At 36.4% G+C, this 21,576-nt stretch overlaps 1 protein-coding gene across 3 annotated transcripts in view; it reads left to right on the top strand.

Annotated features, from left to right (window-relative positions):
• Positions 1–21,576, top strand: part of BTAF1 (B-TFIID TATA-box binding protein associated factor 1) — a 48,291-nt gene that overhangs the window by 7,267 nt on the left and 19,448 nt on the right. The window contains exons 1-19 of one of the 3 annotated variants that reach the window (XM_048060420.2): positions 917–1,136; positions 2,929–3,052; positions 4,086–4,200; positions 6,543–6,689; positions 8,894–9,057; positions 9,356–9,492; positions 10,140–10,251; positions 11,500–11,568; positions 14,177–14,266; positions 15,799–15,894; positions 16,142–16,318; positions 16,889–17,029; positions 17,162–17,286; positions 18,564–18,684; positions 18,759–18,863; positions 19,152–19,301; positions 19,933–20,075; positions 20,245–20,419; positions 20,918–21,121. In XM_048060420.2, coding sequence (XP_047916377.2) covers positions 6,563–6,689; positions 8,894–9,057; positions 9,356–9,492; positions 10,140–10,251; positions 11,500–11,568; positions 14,177–14,266; positions 15,799–15,894; positions 16,142–16,318; positions 16,889–17,029; positions 17,162–17,286; positions 18,564–18,684; positions 18,759–18,863; positions 19,152–19,301; positions 19,933–20,075; positions 20,245–20,419; positions 20,918–21,121 — 2,136 coding nt within the window. In that variant the 5' untranslated portion in view covers positions 917–1,136; positions 2,929–3,052; positions 4,086–4,200; positions 6,543–6,562. Of the gene's footprint in view, positions 1–916; positions 1,137–2,928; positions 3,053–4,085; positions 4,201–6,542; positions 6,690–8,893; positions 9,062–9,355; positions 9,493–10,139; positions 10,252–11,499; positions 11,569–14,176; positions 14,267–15,798; positions 15,895–16,141; positions 16,319–16,888; positions 17,030–17,161; positions 17,287–18,563; positions 18,685–18,758; positions 18,864–19,151; positions 19,302–19,932; positions 20,076–20,244; positions 20,420–20,917; positions 21,122–21,576 lie in introns of those variants that run through there. The other 2 variants (XM_048060419.2, XM_048060421.2) reach the window with 2 other exon arrangements.

Genomic DNA, 21,576 nt, shown 5'->3' on the forward strand with positions numbered 1-21,576 from the left:
GAAAAGTATCAAACTTGTGGAAAAAATAGTGTTTTGTAGTGAGCTCATGTAGCATGAGTTCACATATGATTGCTGTCCTGTTGATGAGATGTAGTTGTCAGCGTGTGACTTCCATATGCTTAGAGCTACTTTCACATAGCCTGGGTTGAACTCTTTTAAATTAAAAGTTGCATCTGCATTGTAGAGTATTTCACTCTACTGTATTGATTCTGACGTCATTACATTTGTAAAAGGGGTAAGCCATGCTGTGCTATGCTTGTAGCCCTGTTTGGCATGAGAGGCAGAACCACGTTTCATTACAGAACTCTTTTAGTTCTTTTTGATTGTAAAAACAAGTTTAGAGACAGTTTGCTCTGAGAATGAAAAGCTTGTCTGCAGGTCCTCAGATTTAATTCATTTAGAAGTTTTAGGTTTTTTTTAATTCTTAATGAAACAAAGAATGCAAATTTTAATTTAAAAAACTAGAGCTGCTGATCAGTGTCAACTTTCCCAATGGTGCTCTTTCAGCTAGAGTAGGAGAGTGCAGGCTGTGCTGGATTCTGCTGCAGCAGCACCAAAGCATAATTAACTTAAGAATCTTAATAATCCCAAAATACTAACTGTTTGGGAATTGCATGTCAGGGAAACTTGGGGGAGGGCAAGAAAGAATGACTGGCATCACTAGGAGTTAGACATCGTTAGCTGTATTTACCAATTCTATTTTATTTTGCTGGGCTTGAAATCTTCCTATAGGGATGTGAGACAATAGATTTTTTTTTGTTGTTTTATTCCGCATTTGTGTGTGAATTAAGCACATTAAATTTTAAGATCACAGATTACAAACCAAGCCTACTGCTGTTAAAAACAGGTAGGTAATGCTGCCACAAAACTTGTGGGGTTTAAGAGTGAATGTCTAATTTTGTAACTGAGATTGGAATTAAACTTGGGTCTTTCTGAGGGTAGGCTGTCATAGCAGTTTCCTCCTGTTTTGTCACATGAAGAGTTCTAGCGGAGGAAGTGGTCTAAGTTGCGCATTCTGCTTGAACTTGGCGATGAAAAAAAGATACTTTGATAGTTAAAGGAGTGGGTGGCACTAACTGGGAAACCGCTTGAGTATGGAACACCAAAGTTTCGTGGAGAGACAAAGACCAAACTGGGTGAGTTTAAGAATGAGAGAGCAAGCAAGCTGTGGTTCCTCTGCAAGGCAGTGCATTTTGCAGTGAATAATACTGAGTGTTGTAAGTCAGGTTGTGTTATTGCTGTCAAATGTATTAAAGAAAAAATACTAGTAAATAGCTAAGTTCCTAAGGACGTGTTGTTATTCTTGACTAGTGTACTACCAGTGATTCAGAAGACTTAGATATCTAAAGCTTTTCTTTTCCTCTTTGACTGTCTACTTGCACAAAACTGCTAGATTAGAAATGTTTGGATTTTTCTTTTATGTAACGTTAAAACAACTTGCTAACTAGTAAATCATAGCAATTGGAACTTCAGTTTTATCTACAGAAATTGAAATGGGCTCACCTATTATAGTAGAAGGAAGAGAATTATGTCAAAGCTGGCAAATACCCCAAGTGTGCTTAAAATACTAAAATGACTTGAAATACTTTCAGTTAGAAAATACTTTTTATTTAATGGATATCTACTTCGTATCTCTGGTCTGAAACTGTTGCATTTATGTGATATTTTTGCCCTCATTCTGTAGCAGGGCTCTGCTGTGCATCAAATTATAAAAATTCTCAGGAATAAGCGCAGGTTAAGTGTATGAAAGAAAATACAATATGTAGTGATGGTACAGAGGGGTTTTTAAGTATTGGAAATAATGTTCAAGGCAGTTCTGTTGAAATGTAATTAGTAGCAACAGCCTAGAGTGCCGGATACTCATCCTTTCCCTGTATTTGCTGAAACCACCCTGGGTATATGTTCAAGGAAGGGGAGTTGTCAGGTTGCCCGGATCCTTATTTTGTGAGGCTGATCTAGGTGAGCTTCACTGCTTTGTAAATTGCAGCTCTGTATGGTTGTGATACTTGGAACTGCATTTTTATGATTAGCTTTGAGGCTAGAAGGGACGATTCTGATTGCACTATGCAGAATCTAGACTTGCATTCAGCAGGGAGCACGTACTGCCCAATACCTCGTGGACAAACTGGGCACCCTGTAAAGAGAATTCTGACTTTGCCACTTACAGTGGAGGGAGTAATGAACGCTTGTCACTTTCTTCATTGATTATCTAGATAGACTAACTATATTATATTTCAAATGCCTTTTTTATTTTTGTGGCAACTTTCTCATTCTATAACTCTAAACGAGAAATATTAACTGTTGTGAAAATAGATGTTTGGAGTGTTTTTCACTAATGCAGGGTTAGTGTGAAAACAGATCTGCTGCTTAAATTCTTGTGTTTCGTGGGAGGGCCAGAAGCATCAGAATATTTTGAAGCTGTAAATACAACAACTGGTTTGGTCTTGTGTATTCCAGGTAGTTGGGGGAAAATAAGTGAAAAGTAAAAATTTCTGGTATCCTGGAAAAGCAGAGTTTGACACTACAGATCATAGGTCTTCAAAATAAATAATTCACATTATGAATAATGGAGCCCATTGCTTTCTTTATCTGATAGAATTTGTTGAAGATCATTTACAACCTAACAATACTTGTTTTTCAAGATTGAAAATCTTCTCAGAAGAAGGAAGGAACCTATTTCATTTTCCTCTTGTAACTTCAATAATTTTTAGAACTAAAATTATTTTTTCTGCTTACCGGGTTGCATGTGCTTTTAGAACAAGTCCGCTTACTATTAGGAAAATAGGTTTGTCAGCCTGTCAGTTGACAATCTGCAGGCAAACGTTTCTATTTGCATTAGATAAACTGGAAAATCTGGGGGAATATAAATAGAAATGGCCAGCTGAACTATGAATAGCTTAACTTTTTTGTTTTTTGTCAATCATTTAGGCTTGATCGTCTCTTTATTTTACTGGACACCGGTACAACACCAGTAACAAGAAAAGCAGCTGCACAGCAACTTGGGGAAGTAGTGAAGCTGCATCCTCATGAACTGAACAATCTCTTATCTAAAGTAAGCATCTTGGGGTTTTTCTGAGCTTGCTATCAGCACTTTATTGGTGAGAACAGAACGAGTTTTCTGGGGTGTGGTTTCTGTGGGTAGAAGCAGCAAAAATATAGTATTCCTGTGGAGCTCTCTGAAAAAAGGACACTGAAGAAAAAGGAGACTGGTTCTTAAGCATGCTGTTTTGTTAGTCCCTGAGATGGTTGCATAGGTCAGGTTTCACTTTGTGTTCAGTATAGGTATTCAGCATTTGCTGTACATTCAGATTTTCTGCTATGAAGAGAATCTCTACTACATTTTAAAATTTCTGTTCCTGCCTATAAAGACTGTTACTTGTGTGATACAGGATAATATAGGAAGCTGCATGTCTTTAAAAAGGCTGGAAAATAGAAATAGGTTTGCATTAGCTTGAGACTGCAACCTGTCCAAGGCCAGTAAAAACACCAAAAATAGTTCTGTATCTGACAGCTGGAGATGGCTGAGTGAACTCAGTTCTGCTCTTAATGAACAGGTGCTCTCACCACATGGTATCAACAGAGTGGCATCAACAGAGTGGCCAAGGAATCATGAATATCAAACCACTTTCAGTGCAATAAATAGTTTTTCCAGATTTGAGGCACAGTGGTAAATTAGATGAGCGTTATGTTATGTTGTTGCAAGTGACCCATGTTGGCCCTCTTCTTGGATAAAGTTTTAGTCTCTATTTTAGAACACTTCCTTTTTGAAAGCTAAAGAAGTTTCAAGCCTTGTTTGGTACATGGAGAAAACAGTCTACATCTTATAAAGCAAGGGTGAGATTGGCTGATGGAACTAAATGTAACTTACAAGTTAATATTAACGTCTGGCTACGGCAAGTATGAATGATACAGAGAGGGTTGCTCATTGCTCCTTGGTTTGTTTTCTTGGCCTTTGCTTTTGTTATTTTGAATCTTGTCTTGATCCATAGCAGTGAAAGTGTGTTATATAGAACATAACAACTGATGGGTGTTCTAAAAGTACATCTTAAACAAATCTTAATTTATTTGTTAATCTTTCTTTAAAGGTGTTAGTGTATTTAAGAAGTACGAATTGGGATACCCGTATTGCAGCTGGCCAGGCTGTTGAAGCAATAGTGAAAAATGTGCCCGAGTGGAATCCAACTCCAAGATCAAAACAAGGTGCTTCTTAAATGAATTATGTAGAGTTCATTGTGTATCTGATGCAAACTGTCTGTGATACAAGACTTCTTGAGGCAGCTGTGCCATTCTGTTTAAAATGAGCCTGCCCTTTTTTTATATGCATGGACTGTAGTAAACCTCTTTGGCTTGAGATGTTCATACTCAGTTACAACACGGTGTCTGACCTTTGCTTCTTCTAGGATTCCCATGCTTCAGCTCTGTACCCTCAGAATGCTTTACTCTGTATAATTAAGATGAATAATAACTAGTGAAACAGCAAAACTTTAACCAGGCAAGTTTGTCATGATATTTTACAGACTCCCATCTTTTCTGTTCCCATGCTTAAAGCACCTTTCTGAAAGAGGGGAAATGGTGACTTGCTGCAGTCTGTTCTGTTTGTGCTCACTTTGCATCTGGAACTGTTGCATTAGGGATGTTACAGCTGCTTTTATAGTGTACTTATGAACTTATTGTCCATGATTTTTTCTAAACCTATTTTGAACCTGCTGATACTGTCTACCTTCACAACCTTCTGTGACTTAGGTTCCAGAAATTTAGCAAGTGGTTAAAATCAACAAAGCACTTTTGAGGTGATCTCATACTAGTTCCATTCAGTGCCTCCTGATTCCTTTACTGCAGAATTTGCCGCATCTGCCTTACCCACTGCCTTTATGATTTTTGTAAACCTTCATCATATTTGCACCCCTCCAACAGGTTTCTCCTCTTCAGCTTGAAGAGTTGCAACCTCTTTAGTCTCTCCTCACAAGACAGCTGCTCTGTCTTTTGGATAACTTTATTTGTCCTTATCAGTGCTTTTCTTATTCTTATGTCCTCCTTTAGATGCACAAAGCTGCACATGGTATACTTGCATCCCTGGAGTACTGTTATGTACAGTTAGTGGCAAAATGTTGTGTTGCATCATGTTTTCAGTGTTCTTCCTGATGATAGCCAGTACTTAGTTGGCTGTTCTGTAACTGCCCAGTAAGCTGGTGAATACAGAAACTGACTGTAGTGCCTCCAAAATCTTTATTGACTGTTTACTCCCAGTTCTGAATTCAGTGTTGTTTAGTCATGGCTTAGGTTCTTAACTTTGCAGTCTATCTTGTTGCCCATCACTGCTCTGAGAGTCCTTCCTGGATTTCTTAGTGCCAGTGTAACACTGGGTTACTGGAAAGAGCTTAGTGTCACGTACATGCTGGGAGAAGAGTGCACAGTGAAATCTCCCTTCCATTGTAAAGACAAATAGAATTTGTTCCAACATTGATCTCTGAAGGAACCCATGGCTTTTATCTGTCTTTAACCAGCTTTAATCAGCTTTCAGTCTGCATGAGGATGTTTTCCCCAACTGTAGTAAATTGGTTCCTTCGATTTTTAGTATGAAACCTTGCCAAAAGCTTTTGAATGGCTGTTATGTCCAGTAGATCCCCTCTATCCACTTGATGAAGCTCTTTAAGGATGTTGATGAGAGGGCTTTTTTCAGGAGCTATGCTGAGTCTTTCTCAGCGAACCATATTTATCTGTGTACTTAATAGCTTTATTTATAGAATCTACCATGTATATGTATAATGAAATGTTAACTTCTTCAGGTCTGAAGAAACGTAGGCATTACTCATTTTGTACAGCGATCTGTATGCAGTTGGACTCATTCTACTGTAAATGAACAAACTTTGATAAATAAGTGTGGGGTGAACCAGTAAACTAAATGCTGTGTTTCTTGTAGGTAACAATGGTATTTGTAGTGCTGGCTGTAATTCAGGATGTGAGTGTACTGGGTTATGTAGGCATGGGCCATTTTTTTTGGACACTAAGCTGTGCATGACTAGGAGCCACAAGACACACTAATCTTCAAGTGTTGAGGGGAGGGAATACTTTGGAAGTGAATTCACAACCAAGAAATGATAAGACACCTTGTGAGGAACAGCTCTCTGCTGTATCAGCATGGAACTGCATTGTACCTGCAGCTGGACTACTCCCCAGCTCCCCGTATCAGGGTTGCCTTGCTGTTGGTCAGACGGTGCAGTGTTGGCATGATACTTACAGTTGAACTATTTGTGAACAACGTGCAGCTCAAACTGCAAGGTGGCCATCCGTGTGCAGAGAAGACCCAGTACTGCATCAGTGTCCCAAGTTTTAAAAAGCTAAATTTATAAAGGGAAAAATATGAGAAGTTTTTTTCTTCATGAAATGGAGTCTTTACATTTTACGAGTCAAAATCCTGTGTGCCTGATGATTCTTTGGGGGAGTGAAATTATTTCTTCCTCTACACCACTCTTATTTCTGCCAAAACTTTGAACAACATTTTCATCACATTTTCCTTCATATTATTTTCAATGTTTGTTTAGAACCAGGATCAGAAAGTCCTATGGAAGATTCACCCTCAACAGATCGGTTGCGCTTTGATAGATTTGATATATGTCGGTTGTTAAAACACGGAGCATCTCTTCTTGGATCTGCTGGTGCAGAATTTGAAGTCCAGGATGATAAATCAGGTATATCTTTTATATTTTACTTGTGAACTAGAGAACTTACTGGTTTGAAGAAGTATATGGTGTCTCTATTAAAAGTCTAGTCATCCTAGCATCCTGAGAAACCATGGGAAATAAAAGGAAGAAAATATGCCCCAGCGTAACTGGTTTGTATTACCTTTCTTGAATTAGAGGGTTTTTGTAGGGGGTGTGTGTGTGTGTTTGTATTTTCTTTCATTTGAATTATTGTGCATGTTGGGAGGAGAGTGGATACCTGAAGGAGTGGGACAGGAAAAGTGGTGTTAAAGGCTATTGTAGAATTTTTGAATAATCTTTTTTTTTTTTTTTGACATGCAGGAACTATGACCACTTGGTCTTCATTAAAACAATGTTCCCAATATAGCTAGTAGGATGTGTCTTATTGAAAAGCACGAGGGTTTCAAATATAGAGAGTGCATGAAAAATACTGGGATAAAACTGTTAAGGTCAGAAGGTCAAATATTTAAAACCTTCAGTGCCTGTTAAGATACTTAAGAGCTGTTAATTTCCAAGTCTTTAGAGGACTTCTGCTCAATTGTTGTACAGAAGGAAATAGTTACTGCTTTGTTTTCTTCCATCCAGTGGCCACTATCTGTGTTCGTAGCATAATGCAGGCCTTCCTATAGAGTATATTGTTGGGGCATTTGAATGCTATACAGACATCAGCGTTTACAGTCTGCTAGTGGAAAAGGGGCAGAATAATCTTTTTCTGCAATGAGCATGGGATATCAAGCCAGAGTTACCTAGTATCAGTTAACTTACCGTTTCTCTTAGAAATGTTGTTGCTGCTTTTTAGTCAGTTTACTTGTAACTTTGGTCTCCTGTAAGCAACGTAGAATATGCATGCATCACAGGTGTGATGATACCTTTTGTTTCAAGTGACTTGCCTGACATCTTTCTGCAACTTTTTAGCGGAGTTGGTTTACATCTGTAAAGTGGCATAGAATTATTTTTATCTATAAGATATACATACATATATGTATGTGTAGTTGTTACTGTACTTCTCTGCTCTGCTTCCAGTCCATCTTTCAGTTCCTCCACCAAATGAAATGGTGCTATAGATAAGAATCCACTCTGGCTGCATAGCCCTAATTCACTTATTCCCTGTGCAGCATACAGAAAAGATCAGGGAGGAACAGAACCCATGGCTCCTGACACTTACGGCATATTCTGTTTTTTTTTTTTTAAGCTTCACTAGTATTTTGTTGTTTGCCATCTTTTATGCTAGGTTAATAAGGTCTTCTACAAATTTCATTTCTAATGAAACCCCACCTGTTGAGAAACAAGTTTGGGTTTATATGTAGCAAACTTACTTGGCAGGTGTATTTTAGACAGGCACTGAATTTGTCTGTTATTTTTAATATAAATGTGAATACCCCCAAAATCTAGGTGTTAAGTAATTCAGGTATTTGTTTACAGAACATTCTTAAGGTAGTTTCTTTTAACTTTCTAAATGAGCCTCACTTGGCACATGAAGCTTGAGGATTAGTTTATTGACAGAGTACAGCACCCTAGGAAAATCATCCTTACGCATCAGTCTGCCTTGCAATTGGCAGTTTGGGCAGAAGGAGAGGAGATACCTTGGTCCTGCACATGTGGCAAGGAAGAATGTTTCTTTAGAAAACAGGTTCCGATTCAGCCTAACTTAATACAGAATATTGGATTGAATGTTATTTGAGGGTTTTACTGGTGGTTTTTATTTCTTAGATCTCTGTTTCCCAACGGAAGACAAACGTTTGGAGAACAAAAAGTTTTAAAAAAAAAATATATAAATCAACCTTAAACCTTACCAGATCCCACAGGGATGCATGTGGTGATTAACAAAGCACTAGTTCTTGAATCAGTTGCTGGATTAATTTAAGTGTTAGTTCTCTCCTTTCAAAGTGCACTTTCCTATTAAAAAAAAAAAGTTTTTCATTATTTTTTCTTTTGTAGACCAAGTGTAATTAATGAATTTCATGGCAGCTACTTTCTGTTTAAAAATATACTTTAAGGTAGTTCTGTATTTTCCACAACAAAAAGGTCTTCCTAGGAATTATGAATGGGTTTGAAAGATTTTATTTATGTATTATCTAAATAGAATTTAATTCTGTGACTTTTGGTGTTATGTTATTTCATTGTGCAAGACTTCACTAATAGATCTGTCTGGAAATCTTGACACGTCTGCCTTTTTAAAAAACTTTTTAAAGGTGAAATTGATCCTAAAGAGCGGATAGCACGGCAGAGGAAACTGTTACAGAAGAAGCTTGGCTTAGATATGGGTGCTGCAATTGGGATGAACACTGAAGATCTGTTCAATGATGAAGATCTGGACTATTCTCCTTCTTCAGTTTCACTAGTAAACAAACAACCTGTAGGTAAAACCTCGGGCTGTTTGACTGCAAGGAATAATACAGTGGGTTTGCTTTATTTCAGCTTCTGCAGTTATAATTTTTTTTATTTTTAAATATGATAATCAACGTCTGACATGGTATGCTTTGGCTTCCTGAACTCTTAAGCATCATAGTTCCACATTAGTATTATTTCATGTCAAACTGCTGCTCTGAGTTTCGAATAATGGAGAGCTGGGGAGGTTGAACACAATGTGGGTTTGGGGATTTTTCAGGACCTCTGTTGTAAGAATTGCTGACAATGGATGACTTCTCTTTCAGACTCTTCAGGCTGCTGAGTTAATTGACTCAGAATTTCGAGCTGGTATGAGCAGCAGACAAAAGAATAAAGCCAAAAGAATGGCTAAGCTGTTTGCAAAGCAAAGATCCAGAGATGCAGTAGAAGCTAATGAGAAGAGGTATAAGAGTGAACTGTTTTGCTCTTTTTTCAGTCAGGCTTGAATTGTAATTTGATTTATCTGTTGAAAAACTTCCTACGGTCTTTGCCTCTTAATATTTTACGTGGTAATCGTGTTGATGGTAAAACGCAACTGTTGTACTCATTCCCAGTAGACTCTATTAAGAATCTGGCTGTAGAGGAGTCTTGGAATAATGCAATGGTACAGTTAAAAACTTCTGTTTTGTCCCTATTAGTAAATATGTCTTGAGAATAATTCATGAAAATGGGAGAATTATGAAGATGATAATGAAAAATTATAGATATAACTTTCCTATGTATGGTATGTTCTTCATCACGGTAATTTAGTGACACATTATTGGACCTGCTGTATTCATAATGAGCAGTAAACAAAAATATTTCTCCTTGGTTTTATTTAAGAATTGCTGTATTTCTTTGAAATGGCTGAAAAAGATTGTCAATTTGCCTCCACACTGAATTTTGTTACCTGCAACTTTGTACCTATTGTGCGTGTTTCAGAAGGTGTTAAACTTCTTTATTTTGCGTTCTTGTCGCACTTTTTATTGTATCTGAGACTTCAGTTGTAGAAGTAATTGTTTCCCCTAAAGCATACTTTCTGTTCATAAACTTGTATTTGTTCCTTCTCAGCAATGACAGCACTGATGGGGAACCAGAAGAAAAGAGAAGAAAAGTTGCAAATGTTGTCATTAACCAACCTGCCACAGACTCAAAAACACTGGTAGAAAATGCTCCAGAAGAGGTATGATGTGCTGTTAGCAAAAATGATCATTTGGTTGTTTAGTAGAGTAACATCAAATAAAACTTCCTTATGCTCCCAAATTCTTTACTCATTCTAGCATTATGAGAAAGAGTAAACAATGTTATTGGCAACTTACTGTATGTAGTGAAGCAAATGGACTTTGAACTGTGTACAGCATTGAGAAGAAAACACATTTAATCTTGGTAATAGTCTATCCAAGTGAACCTGAGTAGGTGGATTACAGGTGTCAGACCTGGATATTGAACTGTAAAACTGTGCTGAACACTTAGAAAACAAGATTACACACAGTCATAAATATTTTGATCTAAATGTTCATGTATACTTCATTTAATCTTTGCCTCGCTTTAATTTAGGCTTAATTTAGAATTAAGTTATATCTTTAGTAGTTTAAGATTTAAACAATACCTTAGTCTTAGAAGAAATTTGCATTTGCTTCAATCAACTGAAAAACTGTTAGAAATGCTATACCTGAATACAAATAGTGCATAAAAGTTTATTTTATAGAGACTGTATCTTGATTAAAGTTGAAATAAGGTTTTCCAAACACAGCTTAGTAACTAAATTCTTATTTGCAAAACAGTGCTGTGAAAATGCATTTATGAAAGATTAATGACAACTGTGAACTGAATACATGCTGGTTGTTCGCCTTTTAAATGCTTTGTCTTTATGATGGCATGAACTTCCTAATGTTAGTATCATAATTTCTTTTCCAAAGCCTTGTCAACTTGCTTATAAGAAATTTGGAGATAATGGATATGCTCCTGGATTTCAGAAATGTGGAATATGTCTTATGAGGTGCTTATTATGAGTGAGGATGGTGCTTACTACTTGATTAATTGACCTAATTAGATTATCTAGTGTAATTTCAAACTGGGGTTTGTCTATTACACTTTTAAAAGGCAAAGTTCATAAATTCAGAGAGTCGCTAGAGGGGATATGAAACTTGAATCTTCTGCCATAGTGGGGTTCGAAAAGGAGACTGAATTCCAGAAGATCAAACTTAATTACCCTAGGGAAGAGGTTATACTTCTACCAGCCAAACTTCGCAAGCCTTTTAAAATATCCAGTGCCAATCAGCAAAGTTTCTGAAGAGTGGAAGAAGTTGTTTTATTTGGTTAAGCTTTGGAGGTCTTTGTTACCTTTGTGTATCTAAGTAGCATACAGTGTAAGAAATGTTCACCTGATCCCTTTCTCTGGTAGTCTCATACTTACTTTTTGTGAATTTAGGCAAATGAATGGCCTCTCGAAAGTTTTTGTGAAGAGGTGTGCAATGATCTCTTTAACCCTTCCTGGGAGGTAAGACACACGCAGTATCTGAAGTGTAACTCTAAGTTTGAGAAAAAGTAGATTTAAACAGAAGCACAGAAATCATATGCTTAGGACTTGAGGATTTTACTGGGTATCAAAAATTATGTCAATCGTAAATATAGATTACAAAGTCGAGACCGATCTGGTTTAGAGAAATTAACTGTTTTTTCTAAGACTTATTTAAAGGGGAAATAAAATGAGAATTTTGGAAATACTGAAATTTGAGCAAAAAGAGTTAAGTAATTAAAACATGCTTGGATTTATCAGGAATTCGTGGAATACTGTGCAAGTGTTGCTGACAACAGTGGCATGCATGTTTGTCTAATGTTCAGTTAGAAAAGGGAGAAAAAATCACTTAACAGTGAGTAGGTTACAAAATTGTTGTTTGTTCCCTTCATTTATAAAAAGGAATGTTTAAGTTTTTTTTAAAAGTTATTTAATACCAACTACAAAAACTATATATTTGGTTGCCTTGTGAACTTGTTTTCAAGATTCAAAACTGTTCTGCTCAAGATTCAAAACTGTTCTGCTCATGCTTTTATTCAATCTCCACTATTTTCCACAAACTTTTCTATAAATTCCAAGCAAAGATAACGAAGTGGCTGGCAGCAGACTTCCTTCCTTGAACAGAAGATGGGAATAACTGTTGTCAACTAACCTCAGTTTTGTCATAAGAAAGTTAATCTTTTGAAAGATTAAATGTTAGCAACAACTGTAACGTACTTAGGCATTATCTGTATCACAGGTTCAGTGATAGCAAGTTGGCTCTGCCTATACTGACCTCAAACTTGGAAACACAGAGATAAGTCATACACAGCCTGCATGATTATTTTGGGCCCAGAAGAAGGGTAATTGCATTCATGTGGCACATCACTGCATCTAAACTAATAAGCCTCATCCTATTTGAAAGCAGGCTGTTTGCAGTTGAAGTCAAAGTCCACTTGTCTTCTGAAATGCAGTCATTCTCATAGCCTTCTTATTATATTTGATATAGGGCAAGCACATCTGAATTAAGGAAGTAGATCAATACAAAATCATTGTTATGATATGTTCTTGATGGAAAAACAGGTTAGACTACCTCAAAATACATGTTTATAAATGACCCTCTGGCATCTTCTTGCAGTGTCTATAGGCAGCCTGGGTGACTAGTTTAGTGCCTAGCTTATAGGCAGCTGAAGTCAGGTGAGATGAATCCTACTACTGGTATTTCCTTTATACATTTGTCTTTCTTGCTGCTGTTCTGTGTTTTGAGAAGCTGAGAAGTTAACTAGCAAAGTGTTACTTTTGGCTTGTGAAAACTAGTTCATAAGCAATCCCAGACTGTATAAACAAGTGATCAATGTATCATTAACAGTTGAGATTTTAAGACTCTGCTCTCTGGCTGTTTTTTATTGTCTTGATTATAGATTTTACCAGCAGCCACTAGCTGTGCATATTTCAGTTTGCATTTCATGTAAAATACTCTGATACTTAGAGGACTTACCAACCACTCCTCTCTAGTTGTTACTATCATGAAATGAAATACAATATTTTTCTACTAGCAACAAGTATGTATATCAAATATCTTTTATTAAAGAAAAAACACAGAATAAGTTCTACGCAAACCTATGTAAAGGTCTCTCAATGAAAACCCAGTTAAAATGTTGCAAACACAGAGGTTTGGTGTAACTATTGTGCTGGCTTTTCTTGATTAGTCAGTTGTGTCCAGTTAGGGACCAAAAATAAGAGAAACAGGTATTGTTGTAGCACGTCTTTGTACTGCTATTCTGTAGTTTCCAAAATTCTTCCTAGTGCATTCAACTGCTTGGTGGGAACGTATATGTGGTTATAATTTGCTTTCGCATATCATTTGTTCACTTTTTTTTGGCAATGTTTAGCCAAGCAAGGTAGGTTTGTAAGCTGTGCAGAAGAGTAATTCTCAGAGATTTGTTTTGCGGACCCCAAGATACTCACTGGGGGTCTAAATTTTGTTTAATACAAAGTCTACTAAATACAAAGTTTACTAAAAGTGCTGCTTTCCTGTAGCTTATAAACTTACTATAAATGGTTAATCTGTGAGCAGTCCTTGTGCCTCTCCCTTCTCGCAAAGTCAGAAATAGCAATGATTTAGAAACTAACTGCCAGAGCCTTTTAGGTAATTCCTGAGATTCACGTAAGGTGACTTTATTGGTATTTGTTAATCTTTGTCCAAAAACTAGTGTTTTGTAACATAGGGAAGTAAAACTAAATGAAAACTGCCTTTACTGGCTACGTTACTGCAAATATGATAACAGTATCTTCTCTGTTAGAAAGTGGAAGCAATTCTGAATTGCTTCTGTCCATAAACTGACAAATATTTAATAAATACTAACCTGTCCAAAAACAACTTGTTTTTTTGTAAGTACATCATTTTATCTAATAAGATACTACCTTGTCCACAAATCTGTGGAATACCACTAATTCTACAGTATTGCACGTCTCTATTAAGAGAAGAAGATGATGTGGAAAAAAAAAAAAAGGTGTTGATGTGAATTCCACTGTGTTTTCAATTAAACAGTGTATTTTTTATTTTCTGTTCCTAAATATCTTAAAATTCCCATTTTTTTCACTTTTCTAGGTTCGACATGGTGCGGGTACTGGACTGAGAGAGATACTTAAAGCTCATGGTAAAAGTGGTGGTAAAATGGGAGACAGCTCTTTAGAAGAGGTGAGTTTCTAGTCATGTTGAATTCTTAAATTAGGTTTAGCAAAATGACTTCTTAAAATACTTAATCTTTGTAGGAGGTGGGTGATATTGCGGGAATATAAACCATGAGATCTGTCCGCTCAAAATAATATGGATCAAATCACTACATCTACTGATGAAAAGCTAAATTCCTTTTAAAAAACCTGCAAAAAAACATACTAATATATAAACAAGCATTAATATGTGGGCTGTGTGTAAATTTATTAAATACTAACTTCCATACTAGAAAAGTATTAGTTACAGGTGATGCTAGAAGTGTGCTGAAACAAAATTCACTATTTAAGTTGATGATGTAACTAGGTTCAATGAAGTGTCTTAGGCCATCTGATTTTATTCACTTAAATAGTAAGCTGCCTATCAGTCTGGTTACTGTATTATAAGCATAAGTATTTAAACAGTTTCTATGTATTTAGAAGGAAAACACTTGTTTAAATTTCTTGACAGTAGTAACTTGTTTACTAATAGTGAATCTCATTCAGATTCCTACTGACTTCCCTGCTACAAAAGCAGCAGGGAAAGCTTGTGGTTTAGAGAGCGTTGAAGAATGAGGAGATATCTTTTTCATACGCAGATCAAACTACTTTAGCATACTTTGTGTATGGGGAAAACAGATAGAAGCTGCTATCTTTCCTTGCTTCCATGTGGATTGTATTTGTTCCATGGAGATTGTGGAGTAATAATAACACACACTGCAATGATAAGATACTCTGATCGGTTTCTTATCTATTTATGGAAAGAGCCTGTGTACTCCAGGCTAGCTTCAAAGGCTGCTGTGCATGCTACATGCAAGTTATAATTCTTTGACATTATATATGATTTCTGTGATATAATCCATAATATGGTGATAATGATGTTTATTAAAATTACAGTTTTCAAGGGAAATGCTGATCTAGTAGGCCAACAGTGGGGATGGAGAAAGATGATGTCAGAGTAGTTCCTTTTATGGGGCTTCTGCTCTGGGGTTTGGAGTTACAAAGCTATAGGGCCTCTAATTAACGGATGCCAGAGCCTCAAGACAAGCTTGGGCTAATTACTTTAATCTGGAGGAGACTTGACTGAAATATGAGTTCTTTTCACTTGGTCTCCCACACTGAAGAAGTACTACTTCATAGTTCATGTTTATTTGTAAATATTCTTCAAACGCATTAATTGATTTGCCTAGGACACACTGACATTACTTAGTACAGATTATGTAAGTGACCTTACCTTTGTGTGTTGTATGGGGATAAAATCATCTGTCTGCCTTACATGGTGCTTTCCAGCCTTTTGATTAAAAGTACTATGTGTACCATTGTGATGTTTGTGATAAGCCAGGGCAGAGCTGAATTAGTGCTGATTATTCTGCCTTGATTATCTGTGCAAGTTGACTGTATTCAGTCAATTTAAACATATGTTGGGATTCCTTTTTGATATAAATTTAGTGAATGTAAGCATGTCAGAAATCCTCTATGAATAAATATAGTCAAGGTGTTCATTTTTTCCTCTTTTTACAGATGATCCAGCAGCATCAGGAGTGGCTGGAAGACTTGGTTATTAGACTACTTTGTGTGTTTGCATTAGACAGATTTGGAGACTTTGTTTCAGATGAAGTAAGTTGTCTGAGTGAACAGGTAGATCAGCAGACTTCTGCAGATTATACTGCAGCAGATCAGCTGTGCTTTGTAGACTGATACTGCATGTGCCTGCTGTAACTGCTATGAGATGCTTACTGCAAAGTAATAGGTAACACAAATTTCACCTCATATAGCAGTTTTGCTCACCTGATTCTACTCATTGATTTATTTCTAAGTCAAATTTCATATTGAAATACCTGTTTCCTCATTTACTTTATCCTAGGTGGTAGCACCAGTGCGTGAGACTTGTGCTCAGACTTTGGGAGTAGTATTGAAACATATGAATGAGACTGGAGTTCATAAAACTGTCGATGTTCTCCTGAAGCTGCTTACACAGGAGCAGTGGGAAGTGAGACATGGTGGTCTCTTAGGAATAAAATACGCTTTGGCGGTCCGTCAGGTAATAACCTTCGTGACAAATTGTAGAGAGTTTTGGAACAGAAAGCTCTGTTCAGAGATGAAGATGTGCCTGAACAACGGGTTGATATGATAAAACTGTATTTGCTTGCACTGCATTCTCATGTGGGTTAAGATGTGTAACTGCATCTTTATAATCCATGCTGCAGAAATTTGCAGTTTTGTATCAACATAGTTGTATTGCTGTAACCTTGTTAACAGCTACTTGCACAAAACAGATTATAAATAGATGCTGTACCTGTCTGGTTTTTATCATACTTTCATACGCGAGGTGAACAGAGCTCTGTGCTACAAGAAGTTTAGTTTATTAATCATATTATTCAGCAAACACTGGGTTTTGTTTACACAAAAGCTGAACAAAGTTAAGTTCATTCAAATATAAAACCTAGGTTTTATTTCATGAATGGTACCTTCAAATATTTAGATTATATTCTTGGACCTGTGCTTTCTGGTTATATAACAAAGAGGTTTATTCACACACTTGAAGTACATTTTATTTGTTTGGTGCATTATGTGATTTTAAGTTTAAAGATTGTTTTGGTCTTTTTGGCAGGACATGATCGACACATTATTGCCTAAAGTGCTACCTGCAATAATTGAAGGTCTCCAAGATCTGGATGATGATGTCCGAGCTGTTGCTGCAGCATCTTTAGTACCAGTAGTGGAAAGCTTGGTCCACCTTCAGTCTCAGAAGGTGACTGAGCTGTTTTCCATTGATTTTGATTGAAAATTTCACTTTTGGTCTGAGCAAAGAAAATAACACAACTAGCACTTGGATATTTTTCTTCTCTTTTTCTGTGTTAACTTTTTCTGCTTACTTGTCTAGGTGCCTTTTATTCTTAATACTTTGTGGGATGCGCTCCTGGAGTTGGATGACTTGACAGCTTCCACAAACAGTATCATGATCCTTCTTTCTTCCCTTCTGACTTATCCTCAGGTCCGCAAGTGCAGGTAACTTTTTAATTAGTATTACTCCAGTATTCAGTATGACTGTCAAGTTATTTTCAGATTGGGATAATCAAAGTTGCCTTAAATCACATAGAAGCAGATGCTCAATTTAAACCAGTAGTTTAATTTTACTCTGGCTTTTCCTCAAAGGGAAGGTTAGGACAGTGCTTCTAGTTTCATTTCATTAGTAATGGGCACCAAAATAATTAAAAGGTAATAGATATTGTTTATATGTGACTTTTTTTTCTTCCCTCCTCTGGTTGTGTTGGGTATTTCTGTAAAGCATATTAGCTGCACTCACATGGTGGCCCTGTCCACAAACTTTTTTGTCTGCTCCTGTTGACAAACTCCAAGTAAGTGAGCAAACTAGTTACATTAAAACACATGCAAATGCCTGTAGAAGTTTACTATTAGAATAGTTCTAAAGAAAGCTACAAACTTAAAAATTCACATTATGTTTGACTGAAAGGTGGATAAAGCAGTGGGTAAATTAAGTTACTGGAATGTTCACTGAAGAAAGGAGGGGGAAGATGTTAACTGCTTGTTGTTATGTATGATGGGGAATTCTTTTTTGCCCCTTTTTCAAAGGCAAGTATCTTCCTTCCTTATTTCTTTATATTAAGGCTTTTTTTTCTGAAAGATAAATTCTTAATTGCAAAGGGCAGGTATTGTTAGCTTTTTGGAACAGTAAAATAAATCCTTTAAGTTTGAAGACAGTGCTGCTATTCAGGATTGCCAAACTAAAGGGATTGCATGTTAGTATGTTAACATTTTTTGTGATACACATACTAAACTAGCAGTATTTCCACTTTAAACATCTCGCCTTTCACATTCTGAATGATTGTCCCTACTGAAGTTGTTTTTTGCACAAAGTTAAGAGTGAAGCTCTGTTGCTAACCCCATCTGTAATTCAACGCGTACTATGTGTATCAGTTGATGTACAAGTTCACACACAAAAAAATAAAACCAAACTTGGGTTTTAAAATCATGCCTAATAATAAATTTAAAACTAAAAATATATTTTCTCTAAATATTTGAACAAAGGCCTAAGTATAATCTAGGAAGCACCACAGTAAAAATACATGCTTAAATCAGCTAGTGCTTTATACCAATAAGAAAAAACCTCTATATTTATGAAAAATAATGATACTGACTCAAACTATTTAAAATGTTTAAGTTGTAGTAATTTGATCTCTCACTTAAAATTATCCAACATATGTGACAATACTTTTATTTTTTTCCCATTTTCACTGCCTCTCTATCTCTATTTCATATATTAGCATTCAGCAGTCACTCACAGTGTTGGTCCCACGTGTGTGGCCATTCTTGCATCATACTATATCTTCTGTACGAAAAGCAGCACTGGAAACATTGTTCACACTACTCTCTACTCAAGACCAGGTAAGAATTGGAGATATTAGCATTTTATTATGATGCATATTGGAATCTTCTCAATCACGATATTCCTGTTTCAGAGCTCTTCAACATGGCTGACTCCAATTTTGCAAGACATGTTGAGACACATATTTCAGTTCTGTATCTTGGAAAGCAACCAAGAAATTCTGGATCTTATTCACAAGGTATTTGTATGACTTATGGCCTAGATATATACTGATAGTGTATCTACCTCTTTGTATCCTCTGTTCTTTTGTGCCAATAAAGCATAATCTGTTCTTGTTAATTATTTGTAGTCTACCTATGTGATGCAGACTGAAAGGGAGTAGAATACAGACTGAGCAGAATAGAGTCTGATAGAAATAGAATAGAGACTGAAAGGGAGCAGAATGGTTCCTTCATTTTATCAACGTGTATGTGATCTTACAAAAACCACAAAATTGTCATGATTTGCACTATGTTTCTTACCCCAGGTATGGCTGGAACTGTTAAGTAAGGCATCTGTACAGTATGTGGTTGCAGCTGCTTGTCCGTGGATGGGAGCCTGGCTCTGCTTAATGATGCAGCCATCTCATTTACCGATTGACTTAAATATGTTGCTAGAAGTAAAAACCAGATCAAAAGTAAGTGAAATGTGACCTCACTAAGTGTTATGAGGAAAATAGGAAAATGATTACCAGGCACAGTAGTAGAGACATTTTCTGAAAGTGTTAAGAGGGAAGTAGTGTTGCCTTTCCACAACTGCAAATGTAACCTACGTTGTAGACCCCAGTTTTGTAGAGCAAAATAGTTCTCAAGTTACTCATGAGAATTCAGAGTTTGGTCATGTAGTATGCTAAAAGGGGATCTTGTATTTTACAAGTATTTACTTGGTTCTGTATCTACAGTGATTTCTTTAACAACTGTTTGTGGGATTAAGTCTAAAGTGTTACTTTATTTCTGAAGAAGATTCTGAAAGAGACTTCCTTCTTCATTTGTGTGGACTGAAAATGAAGTTTTTCAGTTACATGTTGAGGATTAGTACTAATTTTCAAGTGAAGGGACAATATCTTTCATTTAATGGGACCAAAGCGAAGTGTTAATGGAGAAGGGATTTATAATAATGAACTACTTTCAGAAGTCTGTTATCCAATAAATGTTCTGGGTTAGTCCAATTTTTGCAGGATATGATGGTTATTGGAAATGTTACGGAATATGAATTCATCTTCTCTATTGCTTTATTTATGTTAAACCTTTCTCAACTTTATTCCGCAGGAAAAGGCAGGTACTAAACTGCGTCAAGGTCAAACCCAGAATAAGGAGGTGATTCAGGAGTACATTGCTGGGGCAGACAGCATTGCAGAAGATCCAGCAACCAGGGATTATGTTGTCATGCGAGCTCGGATGATGGCAGCAAAGTCAGTTTACTGGAAACCTGAAAAAAATATTTAAAAGCAATTTATTCTTTTTGTTGCACAATGTTTTTGCTATAATCTAATCACATAGACTTTTTGGCATCTTCATTTTGAATCATTAATTGATGAGTAATTGTAACATTGAAGCAACTGTTCTTTCTCCTTTTGTCAGGTTGCTGGGAGCACTCTGTTGTTGTATTTGTGACCCAGGTGTAAATACCGTTACTCAAGAAATAAAGCCAGCTGAATCATTAGCTCAGCTACTGCTCTTCCACTTGAATTCTAAATCTGCCTTGCAGAGGATTAGTGTTGCATTAGTAATCTGTGAGTGGGCGGCGTTGCAAAAGGTAGGATGTTTCTGCAGCAAAAATAAATTTGACTTTACTAACTTGATCCGTAGCTCATCATCTGCTACTTCAGCTTGAAATAAAATTTCAGTCTATAAGCTAAAATGGTATTTGTACATCTAAATGTTAAAATCTTGATAGCTAGACGATGCAGGAATAAATTATGCTACTCTAGTAGCTAAATGCCAACTGTTAGAACTATGAATCAGTAAATACGTTCACATTTCTTCTACAAATTAGTCTATCCAAGATGCATGTTATCTGAGGTCAATGCTTCCTTTTAACATGACTCTTTCCTATGTTCACGATCACTCCAGTTCTAGTGGCAGACTGAAAGTTTTGTTCATAATCTGTAATACCTTTAATACGGATAAAAGTGTTAATGGTCCCTCTGGAACCTGGATTTCTGTAGCTAGGTTCTGCTGTTTATTACCCATATCTGAACAAAAGAAATCTTGATTACTCAAAAATACAAATTATGTATCTTCTCTGTTACAGGAATGTAGAGCTGTGGCCATTTGTGTGCAACCTCGCTTACTTGGGGTCCTTTCTGAACACCTCTATTATGATGAAATTGCTGTTCCTTTTACACGAATGCAGAATGAATGTAAACAACTCATTTCACTATTAGCTGATGCACATATTGATATCGGAAACAGAATAAACTGCAGTGTATTTACAATAGATCAAGCAAATGATCTGGTAAGTAGAGGCATGCCTGCCCTTCATTCAAATCTATTACTGTCTTGAAATACATATTCAGCATAATTATTACTTTCAGAAATCGTATGATGACTTCATACTTCCTTTGACATGAGATGTGTAATAGATAGTACACCCCCCCACACACACTGCAATGTTTACAGATTATACCAAAAATTAAGTAGAACGCAAGGTAGATGGTTGACTATTGAAATCTACACAGAACAAAGCAGCTGGAACTGTTTCAAACCATTGTCAAAAGACTAGTAAATGAACTGTGCAAATTCATGCAAAGGGAGCTTTCTAAAAGTTGTTGTATTTAAAAGGGTTTTTATTTCCTCCTGCCTGTTAAATTGCTCTTTTTTATATATCTGAAAACATCAGTGTTAGACGTGCTTTACATATAAAAGGTAGCCCTTGATGTGAAAAGTTCTGTAAGCAAAAACAGCTGATAA

The sequence above is a fragment of the Anser cygnoides genome, chromosome 7 (assembly GCF_040182565.1).
Source record: "Anser cygnoides isolate HZ-2024a breed goose chromosome 7, Taihu_goose_T2T_genome, whole genome shotgun sequence".
Classification (NCBI taxonomy): Eukaryota; Metazoa; Chordata; class Aves; order Anseriformes; family Anatidae; genus Anser; species Anser cygnoides.